This window comes from Oncorhynchus nerka, linkage group LG6, assembly GCF_034236695.1.
Source record: "Oncorhynchus nerka isolate Pitt River linkage group LG6, Oner_Uvic_2.0, whole genome shotgun sequence".
Lineage (NCBI taxonomy): Eukaryota > Metazoa > Chordata > Actinopteri > Salmoniformes > Salmonidae > Oncorhynchus > Oncorhynchus nerka.
In genome coordinates this window covers 77,256,426-77,268,925 of record NC_088401.1, presented here as the reverse complement: position 1 = coordinate 77,268,925, position 12,500 = coordinate 77,256,426, and the positions used below count along the sequence as shown (strand labels likewise).

Sequence of the window (12,500 nt, the reverse complement as noted above, 5' to 3'; positions counted from 1 at the left end):
TTCCTCTTGCTCAGGGAAGAGCGGGGGCTGATGACCTAGGGAACACTCAAAGGGCGAGAGGCCAGTGGCAGAGCAAGGAAGGGTGTTGCGGGCGTATTTAACCCACACGTGATGTCGTTGAGGCCCCGGTAGTCGATGCACGGGTGCAGGGCTTTGTCCTTCTTCTCCACCAGAAAGAACCCTGTGCCGTTGGGGGAGACAGAAGGACGGATGAATCCTGCAGCTAGGGAGTCCTCAATGCAGGTCTTCATAGCCTTGGTCTCCGGACCCGACAGAGAGTACAGTCGCCCCGGGGCGGCGTGGTGCCTAGGAGAAGGTCAATCCCGCAGTCATAGGGTCGGTGCGGCAGAAGCGAAGTGGCCTGCGCCTTACTCAACACCCCCTGGAGGTCCTGGGCAAATTCCGAGCCCCCAGGAAGACATCCCTGGGCAGGCTGCAATGACTTCAGGCAATGAGCGTGGCAGAACGGGATCCAGCCCATGATGGCACCAGCAGACCAGTCAATAAGGGGATTGCATCACTGGAGCCAAGAGCATCCCAATGCCACAGGAACCTGAGGAGACATAGTGAGCAGGAATTGGATCGTCTTGCTGTGGTTCCATGACACACATAGGTTGATGGGGGTGGTATTGTGGGTGAACCGGCCTGTAGAGCACCCGTCCAACCTCCATGAGAATGGAGAGTGGCTGAGTGGGGATGCCCAGCTCGGACACCAGGGTAGTATCCATAAACCTCTCATCGGCCCCAGAGTTGATGAGTACCCGGAGAGATTTTGACTGGTTCCCCCACAGCAAATGTTATGAAAAGGGGTGTGAGTAAGGGGATAGGAAAAGTTATCTGTTTGGCCCACCAGTGTACTCGCTCCTACCGGTGAGCTTGGTGTATTAGTGGACAGGAGGAGACAAAATTACATGTAGTCCCGCAGTACAGGCAACTCTTAGGGTGAAGCCTGTGTAGCAGTTCGGCTGGAGACAGCCTAGCTCTGCCTAGTTGCATTGGCTTGGGAAGAGGTGAATCGGGAGACTTCGGAGACTCTCTGGGGAACTCGGATAGCCTCAGGTTCTCTTGGCAACAGAGCTGTCTGGGACTTCCGGGATTCCTCAAAGGCGAGGTGGAATCCTTAGGTGGGCGAGTGAAGTCAAATCTCCTTCCCTTCCTTCATTACCGTCGTCGCCCATCGATCCGAATGGTCAAGGCGATGAGCGAGTCGAGATCCGTCAGTAGTTCCCGGGCTGCAAGCTCATCCTTTACTTCCTCATATACTCTGTGCAGGAACATGTCGAACAGAGCTTCCGGGTTCCAGTCACTCTCAGCTGCCAACGTGCGGAAATCTACCGCGTAGTCTGCCACACTGCGGGAGTCTTGGCAAAGCTGGTGAAACTTCCTGGCAGCCTCTCTCTCAGACAATGGAGCCTCTAAAACTTTCTTTACCTCCGCCACAAACTCCTCCAGACTGAAGCATACGGCCCACTTTTGTTCCCGTACTGCGGTCGCCCAGGCAAGAGCCCTCCCGGACATCAGCGTGATGAGGTACGCTATCTTAGAGCGGTCCGAGGGGAAGGAGGAGGGCTGCAGCTCGATGATGAGGGAACACTGAGCGAGAAACGCCCGAGAGGTGCCCGACTCTCCTTTGAAGCGTTCCGGGGGAGGTAAACTGGGTTCCCGGGAAACCGGGGTGGCCGGGGAGGCGGCGCTGCTAACAACCGGGATACTGAGGGGCTGGGAGGTTACCGTCGTGGTAGGCAACCTAACAAACAACTCCAGCAATGTGTTCAACGCTCGGTCATGGCGTTCAGCCAAGGTCTGGAACCCTTCCATAAGACTACGAAGCAACTCCTCATGCCTTCCAATGGTGGCTCCTTGGGAGGAGATGGCGTTGCGGAGCTGGTCTGAGTCTGCTGGGTCAGTCATGGCCAGTTCGTATTATCACTTTTCAGGGAAGACCCAGATGCAGACAGTGTTGAAGTAACACATTTCTTTTTACTAGAACAGGGGGCAAAATGACGGGTCAAGGGCAGGCAGAGGTCAGTAATCCAGATCAGAGTCCAAAAGGTACAGAACTGCAGGCAGTCTCAGGGTCAGGGCAGGCAGAGGTCAGTAATCCAGATCAGAGTCCAAAAGGTACAGAACGGCAGGCAGTCTCAGGGTCAGGGCAGGCAGAGGTCAGTAATCCAGATCAGAGTCCAAAAGGTACAGAACTGCAGGCAGTCTCAGGGTCAGGGCAGGCAGAGGTCAGTAATCCAGATCAGTCCAAAAGGTACAGAACGGCAGTCAGGCTCAGGGTCAGGGCAGGCAGAGGTCAGTAATCCAGATCAGTCCAAAAGGTACAGAACGGCAGGCAGTCTCAGGGTCAGGGCAGGCAGAGGTCAGTAATCCAGATCAGAGTCCAAAAGGTACAGAACTGCAGGCAGTCTCAGGGTCAGGGCAGGCAGAGGTCGGTAATCCAGATCAGAGTCCAAAAGGTACAGAACTGCAGGCAGTCTCAGGGCAGGTAGAATGGTCAAAACCGGGAAAACTAGAAAACAGGAACTAGAAACAGACAGGAGCAATGGGAAAAATGCTGGTAGGCTTGACAAACAAAATGAACTGGCAACAGACAAACAAAGAACACAAGTATAATACACTGGGGATAATTGGGAAGATGGGCGACACCTGGAGGGGGGTGGAGACAAGCACAAAGACAGGTGAAACAGATCAGGATGTGACACATGACAAATGTTTTAGCTGGTGTATAAGGCTGTTTTAGCAGACAATTTTAGCTGGAGTTCGTGTCAATTTCACCTAGTCTCTGTTTGTTCAGTCACACATAGATTATCTTACTAGGTCGCCCCACTACCGACGTTCTCCTCTGATGACCCCAGACTTCAGTGTGTTCTCAGGATTATATCTCTGCCCTTCCTGACTGGTGGTCCTGTCTCTGTGTTTGGGGGCTACTGCTGTCTCTGTGTCTGGGGGCTACTGCTGTCTCTGTGTTATTGCCAGCGATTGATGTTTGCCATCAGAGTGAATCTGTCTGATGTCTCTCACTGACCTCTGACCCTGGCTGTGTCACACCTGACTGACTACAGGATTTATAGACCTTATTCACTTATTGTCTGTGTCCCAACGGCACCCAATTCCTTATATAGCGCACTATGTCTGGCCTTATGGGCCATGGTGAAAAGTAGTGTCCTACTTTTGACTGAAATGACCAAAATGTCTGCAATAAACCTGCGGACGTAGTCACATATGTTGGAGTCATCTTTTATAAAGAGACCAAGAGGAAACACAAAGGAATGACAGTACACCATGGCATCATGTGATTCTCTGATTGGAAAGGCTTCGGTTTTAAGGTCATTTGTATTGAGATCATTTTGAGAGGAGCTCCATCAAGATTCTGTCTGGTGTCTACATGGTCTCTGCTTCAGTGGTTCTGTTCATTCACAGAGATGATTGAAGGAGGACGTGTCGGAGTGTAAACTCGTTAAAAAGACTCCATCAATAACTGTTACCCCTCACTGGCTTAATATGTTAATGATGAGAGAGGAGAGAGAGAGGAGAGAGAGAGAGAGAGAGAGAGAGGGGGGAGAGAGAGAGAGAGGGAGAAGAGAGAGAGAGAGAGAGAGAGAGAGAGAGAGAGAGAGAGAGGAGAGAGAGAGAGAGAGAGAGAGAGGAGAGAGAGAGAGATGGCAAATGAGAGATTGTGAAAGAGGGGGAGAGGGGAGAGATGGTGAAGGGGAGAGATGGAGAGGGGAGAGATGGTGAAGGGGAGAGGGGAGAGATGGAGAGGGGAGAGATGGAGAGGGAGAGATGGTGAAGGGGAGAGATGGTGAAGGGGAGAGGGGGAGAGATGGTGAAGGGGAGAGGGGGAGAGATGGAGAAGGGGAGAGGGGAGAGATGGTGAAGGAGAGAGATGGAGAGGGGAGAGTTGGTGAATGGGGAGAGGGGAGAGATGGAGAGGGGAGAGATGGTGAAGGGGGAGATGGAGAGGGAAAGATGGTGAAGGGGAGAGGGGGAGAGATGGTGAAGGGGAGGGGGGGTGAGATGGTGAAGGGGAGGGGAGAGATGGTGAAGGGGAGAGGGGGAGAGATGGTGAATGGGGAGAGGGGAGAGATGGAGAGGGGAGAGATGGTGAAGGGGGAGATGGAGAGGGAAAGATGGTGAAGGGGAGAAGGGAGATGGTGAAGGGGAGAGGGGGAGAGATGGTGAAGGGGAGAGGGGGAGAGATGGTGAAGGGGAGAGGGGGAGAGATGGTGAAGGGGAGAGCGGGAGAAAATAATAGAAAAATAAAAACACAAGGAATAAATACACAACTTGGCTATATACAGGGAGTACCAGTACTGAGTTGATGATAACTTGGCTATATACAGGGAGTACCAGTACTGAGTCAATGATAACTTGGCTATATACAGGGAGTACCAGTACTGAATCAATGATAACTTGGCTATATACAGGGAGTACCAGTACTGAGTTGATGATAACTTGGCTATATACAGGGAGTACCAGTACTGAGTCAATGATAACTTGGCTATATACAGGGAGTACCAGTACTGAGTTGATGATAACTTGGCTATATACAGGGAGTACCAGTACTGAGTCAATGATAACTTGGCTATATACAGGGAGTACCAGTACAGAATCAATGATAACTTGGCTATATACAGGGAGTACCAGTACTGAATCAATGATAACTTGGCTCTATACAGGGAGTACCAGTACTGAGTTGATGATAACTTGGCTATATACAGGGAGTACCAGTACTGAATCAATGATAACTTGGCTATATACAGGGAGTACCAGTACTGGGTTGATGATAACTTGGCTATATACAGGGAGTACCAGTACTGAGTTGATGATAACTTGGCTATATACATGGAGTACCAGTACTGAGTTGATGATAACTTGGCTATATACAGGGAGTACCAGTACTGAGTTGATGATAACTTGGCTATATACAGGGAGTACCAGTACTGAATCAATGATAACTTGGCTATATACAGGGAGTACCAGTACAGAATCAATGATAACTTGGCTATATACAGGGAGTACCCGTACTGAGTTGATGATAACTTGGCTATATACAGGGAGTACCAGTACTGAATCAATGATAACTTGGCTATATACAGGGAGTACCAGTACTGGGTTGATGATAACGTGGCTATATACAGGGAGTCCCAGTACTGAGTTGATGATAACTTGGCTATATACAGGGAGTACCAGTACTGAGTCAATGATAACTTGGATATATACAGGGAGTACCAGTACTGAGTTGATGATAACTTGGCTATATACAGGGAGTACCAGTACTGAGTTGATGATAACTTGGCTATATACAGGGAGTACCAGTACTGAGTTGATGATAACTTGGCTATATACAGGGAGTACCAGTACTGAATCAATGATAACTTGGCTATATACAGGGAGTACCAGTACTGAATCAATGATAACTTGGCTATATACAGGGAGTACCAGTACTGAGTTGATGATAACTTGGCTATATACAGGGAGTACCAGTACTGAGTCAATGATAACTTGGCTATATACAGGGAGTACCAGTACTGAATCAATGATAACTTGGCTATATACAGGGAGTACCAGTACTGAGGTTATGATAACAGTACTGAGTTGATGATAACAGGAGTACAGGGAGTACCAGTACTGAATCAATGATAACTTGGATATATACAGGGAGTAACAGTACTGAGTTGATGATAACTTGGCTATATACAGGGAGTACCAGTACTGAATCAATGATAACTTGGCTATATACAGGGAGTACCAGTACTGCGTTGATGATAACTTGGCTATATACAGGGAGTACCAGTACTGAGTTGATGATAACTTGGCTATATACAGGAGTACCAGTACTGAATCAATGATAACTGTACTGAATTGATGATAACTTGGCTATATACAGGAGTACCAGTACTGAGTTGATGATAACTTGGCTATATACAGGAGTACCAGTACTGAGTTGATGATAACTATATACAGGCCAGTATATACAGGGAGTACCAGTACTGAGTTGATGATAACTTGGCTATATACAGGGAGTACCAGTACTGAATCAATGATAACTTGGCTACTATACAGGGAGTACCAGTATGAGTTGAATAACTTGGCTATATACAGGGAGTACCAGTACTGAATCAATGATAACTTGGCTATATACAGGGAGTACCAGTACTGAGTTGATGATAACTTGGCTATATACAGGGAGTACCAGTACTGAGTTGATCAATGATAACTTGGCTATATACAGGAGTACCAGTACTGAATCAATGATAACTTGGCTATATACAGGGAGTACCAGTACTGAGTACTGAGTTGAATCAATGATAACTTGGATATATACAGGGAGTAACAGTACTTGGCTATATACAGGGAGTACCAGTACTGAATCAATGATAACTTGGCTATATACAGGGAGTACCAGTACTGAATTGATGATAACTTGGCTATATACAGGGAGTACCAGTACTGAATCAATGATGACTTGGCTATATACAGGGAGGAGTACCAGTACTGAGTTGATGATAACTTGGCTATATACAGGAGTACCAGTACCAGTACTGAATCAATGATAACTTGGCTATATACAGGAGTACCAGTACTGAATCAATTGGCTATATACAGGGAGTACCCGTACTGAGTTGATGATAACTTGTATATACAGGGAGTACCAGTAAGTTGATGATAACTTGGCTATATACAGGAGTACCAGTACTGAGTTGATAAACAGTCTATATACAGGAGTACCAGTACTGAATCAATGATAACTTGGCTATATACAGGAGTACCAGTACTGAGTTGATGATAACTTGGCTATATACAGGGAGTACCAGTACTGAATCAATGATAACTTGGCTATATACAGGGAGTACCAGTACTGAATCAATGATAACTTGGCTATATACAGGGAGTACCAGTACTGAGTTGATGATAACTTGGCTATATACAGGGAGTACCAGTACTGAGTCAATGATAACTTGGCTATATACAGGGAGTACCAGTACTGAATCAATGATAACTTGGCTATATACAGGGAGTACCAGTACTGAGGTTATGATAACTTGGCTATATACAGGGAGTACCAGTACTGAATCAATGATAACTTGGATATATACAGGGAGTAACAGTACTGAGTTGATGATAACTTGGCTATATACAGGGAGTACCAGTACTGAATCAATGATAACTTGGCTTATCAGGAGTACCAGTACTGAGTTGATGATAACTTGGCTATATACAGGGAGTACCAGTACTGAATCAATGATGACTTGGCTATATACAGGGAGTACCAGTACTGAATCAATGATGACTTGGCTATATACAGGGAGTACCAGTACTGCGTTGATGATAACTTTGCTATATACAGGGAGTACCAGTACTGCGTTGATGATAACTTGGCTATATACAGGGAGTACCAGTACTGAGTTGATGATAACTTGGCTATATACAGGGAGTACCAGTACTGAATCAATGATAACTTGGCTATATACAGGGAGTACCAGTACTGAATCAATGATAACTTGGCTATATACAGGGAGTACCTGTACTGAGTTGATGATAACTTGGCTATATACAGGGAACCAGTACTGAGTTGATGATAACTTGGCTATATACAGGAGTACCAGTACTGAATCAATGATAACTTGGCTCTATACAGGAGTACCAGTACTGAGTTGATGATAACTCTATATACAGGAGTACCAGTACTGAATCAATGATGACTTGGCTATATACAGGGAGTACCAGTACTGAGTTGATGATAACTTGGCTATATACAGGGAGTACCAGTACTGAATCAATGATAACTTGGCTATATACAGGGAGTACCAGTACTGAATCAATGATAACTTGGCTATATACAGGGAGTACCAGTACTGAATCAATGATAACTTGGCTATATACAGGGAGTACCAGTACTGAGTCAATGATAACTTGGCTATATACAGGGAGTACCAGTACTGAATCAATGATAACTTGGCTATATACGGGGAGTACCAGTACTGAATCAATGATGACTTGGCTATATACAGGGAGTACCAGTACTGAGTTGATGATAACTTGGCTATATACAGGGAGTACCAGTACTGAATCAATGATAACTTGGCTATATACAGGGAGTACCAGTACTGAGTTGATGAGGTAATTGAGGTCGATATGTATTTATAGGTAGGGATAAAATGGCTTTGATACAGGATAGACAATAAACAGTATAGTGGTCCTGGATGGCAGGAAGCCTCGGTCCCAGTGTCCATTTCTTTCTATCCAGCCATTAAAATGAGCCCGCCCTCCTATAGCTCCTCTTACCAGCCTCCTCTGGCGTGTACAAGTACAGCTAACTACAGCTCTCTCTTCCCTCTCAGTGTTTGTATTTGTTTCGTTAGAGCTGTTGGGAACAAACCAGATGGATGTTGAGAGACGTATCCATCTCTAGGTGGTTTAGATGCAGAGCTGTTGTCTCTTCTGAAGCCAGGCAGATCAGATGCATGTGTTTCAGGAGGAGAGGAGGAGGAATCTCAAAGGTAGTCATCTGTCTGTGTTACAGTCTAGAAACCCGAAAAGCTTGTTTTGGATGCTTGATGTGAGAGATGTATTGGTTTTAGCTATTTTCAGTGGCTGAGGAGACAAATGCACTGGACTGGTGTCTATAGAATTGGCTGTGTGCATCAGTTGAATTCTGTCGTAAAGTAGTGTCCTTAAAATGTGTCTGTGGATGGAAGATGTCTGGTTTGATGTACTAATAACTTGAGAACGTCTAGGTCCTTTAGGGACTATTTCCCCACTGTGGCTCCTGTGGGGGAAAGGAGCTGCATAATTCACAGAGGAAACTAATCGCATTGATAGTGTGATCATAGAGTGCTTTAAATCTGCTACTGAACTGATGAGTTACTGATTGTGTGAGGATCATTAAGTTAATTACCTGGCTGATTGCCAGACTATTTTAGTCTGATGATTGGGATGAATTAGATGAAATAACACAATCAGCTTCAGACCGGTTTCAGGCAATTGTTTAACCCACATCTTTTACCCATATTCCTCCTTTTATCTGGGTCACCAGGGCAACCCTTTGTTTCCTAGATATTCTGCTTATTAAAGAAGTTGAGCTATAAGCTATAAGGCAAGCTGAAGCTTTCAGCTTTCATTTAAGTTATGGAAAATGGAAAATGGGTGAACATGAGTTTTCACAACAAGAAAAAAATATCTTAAGATGTATCAAATGTTCTCACCGGTTGTGTCTCTGTGTCTCTGTGTCTCTGTGTCTCCGTGTCTCTCTGTCTCTCTGTCTCTCTGTCTCTGTGTCTCTGTGTCTCTCTGTCTCTCTGTCTCTGTGTCTCTGTGTCTCTGTGTCTCTGTGTCTCTATGTCTCTGTGTCTCTGTGTCTCTATGTCTCTATGTCTCTGTGTCTCTATGTCTCTATGTCTCTGTGTCTCTCTGTCTCTGTGTCTCTGTGTCTCTATGTCTCTGTGTCTCTCTGTCTCCGTGTCTCTCTGTCTCTGTGTCTCTCTGTCTCTGTGTCTCTGTGTCTCTGTGTCTCTGTGTCTCTATGTCTCTGTGTCTCTGTGTCTCTCTGTCTCTGTGTCTCTGTGTCTCTCTGTCTCTGTGTCTCTGTGTCTCTATGTCTCTGTGTCTTTATGTCTCTGTGTCTCTATGTCTCTATGTCTCTGTGTCTCTCTGTCTCTGTGTCTCTGTGTCTCTATGTCTCTGTGTCTCTCTGTCTCTGTGTCTCTCTGTCTCTGTGTCTCTCTGTCTCTGTGTCTCTGTGTCTCTGTGTCTCTGTGTCTCTGTGTCTCTGTGTCTCTCTGTGTCTCTGTGTCTCTGTGTCTCTGTGTCTCCGTGTCTCCGTGTCTCTCTGTCTCTGTGTCTCTCTGTCTCTGTGTCTCTGTCTCTGTGTCTCTGTGTCTTCTGTGTCTCTGTGTCTCTATGTCTCTGTGTCTCTGTGTCTCTGTGTCTCTGTGTCTCTGTGTTTCTGTGTCTCTCTGTGTCTCCGTGTCTCTGTCTCTCTGTCTCTGTGTCTCTGTGTCTCTCTGTCTCTGTGTCTCTGTGCCTCTGTGTCTCTGTGTCTCTGTGCTGTTTACTGTAATCTCTGTGTGAAAATATACACTACTACCGGTCACTTAGAAATGTCCTTGTTTTTGAAAGAAAAACTATTTTGTCTATTAAAATAATGTCAAATTGATCAGAAATACAGTGTAGACATTGTTCATGTTGTAAATGCCTATTGTAGCTGGAAACGGCTGATTTTTATGGAATATCTACATAGGTGTACAGAGGCCCATTATCAGCAACCATCACTCCTGTGTTCCAATGGCACGTTGTGTAAGCTAATTCAAGTTTATCATTTTAAAAGGCTAATTGATCATTAGAAAACCCTCTTACAATTATGTTAGCAAAGCTGAAAACTGTTGTCCTAATTAAAGAAGCAATAAAACTGGTCTTTTTTAGACGAGATGAGTATCTGGACCATCAGCAGTTGTGGGTTCGATTACAGGCTCAAAATGGCCAGGAACAAAGACTTTTCTTCTGAAACTGGTCAGTCTATTCTTGTTCTGAGTAATGAAGGCTATTCTATGCGAGAAATTACCAAGAAACTGAAGATCTCGTACAACGCTATGTACTACTCCCTTCACAGAACAGCGCAAACTGGGTCTAACCAGAATAGAAACAGGAGTGGGAGGCCCCGGTGCACAACTTTGAGAAACAGATGCCTCACAAGTTCTCAACTGGTAGCTTCATTAAATAGTACCCGCACTATTTAACGAAGCTGCCAGTTGAGGACTTGTGCGGCATCTGTTAGTACACAGCGTTGTACGAGATCTTCAGTTTCTTGGCAATTTCTCACATGGAATAGCCTTCCTTTCTCAGAACAAGAATAGACTGACAAGTTTCAGAAGAAAGGCCTTTGTGATCAAACCCACAAATGCTGATGCTTCAGATACTCAACTAGTCTAATGAAGGACAGTTGTATTGCTTCTTTAAACAGGACAACAGTTTTCAGCTGTGCTAACATAATTTCAAAAGGGTTTTCTAATGATCAATTAGTCTTTTAAAATGATAAACTTGGATTAGCTAACACAACGTGCCATTGGAACACAGAAGTGATGGTTGCTGATAATGGGCCTCTGTACGCCTAAGTATATATTCCATTAAAAATCATCAGTTTACAGCTACAATATTCATTTACAACATTAACAATGTCTACACTTTATTTCTGATCAATTTGACGTTATTTTAATGGACAAAATATGTGCTTTTCTTTCAAAAACAAGAACATTTCTAAGTGACCCCAAACTTTTGAATGGTAGTGTATCTGTGTTACATTATCCCTGTGGTACATTATCCATCTGTTGCATTATCACTGTGGTACATTATCCATCTGTTGCATTATCACTGTGGTACATTATCACTGTGTTAGGTTATCCCGGTGGTACATTATCCCTCTGTTAAATTATCCCGGTGGGCAATTATTAATGGGTTGCAGTATCCTTGTGATACATTATCCCTGTTGGACATTAGCCCCGTGTTACATTATCCCCATTGTACATTATCCATGTGTTGCATTATCCGTGTGGTACATTATCTGTGTGGTACATTACCCACGTCGTACATCATCCACGTGGTACATTATCCATGTGGTATATTATACACATGGTACATTATCTGTGTGGTCATTATCCGTGTGGTACATTATCCCTGTGGTATATTATCCATGTGGTACATTACCCATGTGGTACATTATCCATGTGGTATATTATCCATGTGGTACATTATCCATGTGATATATTATCCCTGTGGTACATTATCCATGAGGTACATTTTCCCTGTGTTGCTTTGTCCCTGTAGTACATTATGCCTGTGGTACATTATCCATGTGGTACATTATCTCTGTATTGCTTTGTACCTGTGGTACACTATCCCTGTGTCTCTGTGTTTTGTTTTAGCTGACATCATCTCCACGGTGGAGTTTAACCCTTCGGGGGAGCTGCTGGCCACAGGGGACAAAGGAGGAAGAGTGGTGGTCTTCCAGAGAGAGCAGGAGGTATGAAACTCTCTCTCTCTCTCTCTCTCTCTCTCTCTCTCTCTCTCTCTCTCTCTCTCCTCCCCCTCTCTACCTCTATAGCTCTATCCCTCCCCTCATCTCTATCTCCCACCTCTCTCTCCCTTCTACCTCTCCCCAGAGAGTATAAAATGTCTGTAGTACCGTAATGCTACAGCCTAACCTGTGTTTCTCTCCCCCTCTCTCTTCTGCCCTTCTCTCTCCTCCCAAATTAATAGTCAGCTCCAGTAGCAGGGGGAGTATATTGTTTACCATACCTTCCAACCACCCTGAATGTTTCTCTCTCTCTCTTCCCACTCACCCCCCCCAGACTAAAAGCGAGCCCCAGAGGCGAGGGGAGTATAATGTGTACAGTACGTTCCAGAGTCATGATCCAGAGTTTGACTACCTGAAGAGTCTGGAGATCGAGGAGAAGATCAACAAGATCAGATGGCTGCCACAGCAGAACGCTGCCTAC

The 12,500-nt window shown here is 45.2% G+C and overlaps 1 protein-coding gene across 1 annotated transcript in view; it reads left to right on the top strand.

The window, feature by feature from the left end:
• LOC115124342 (serine/threonine-protein phosphatase 2A 55 kDa regulatory subunit B beta isoform-like) overlaps positions 1-12,500 on the top strand; it is a 45,078-nt gene that overhangs the window by 12,863 nt on the left and 19,715 nt on the right. The window contains exons 2-3 of the mRNA XM_065019883.1: positions 11,928-12,025; positions 12,354-12,500. The exon at positions 12,354-12,500 is cut by the window's right edge and continues 19 nt beyond it. Coding sequence (XP_064875955.1) covers positions 11,928-12,025; positions 12,354-12,500 — 245 coding nt within the window. The remainder of the gene's footprint in view (positions 1-11,927; positions 12,026-12,353) is intronic.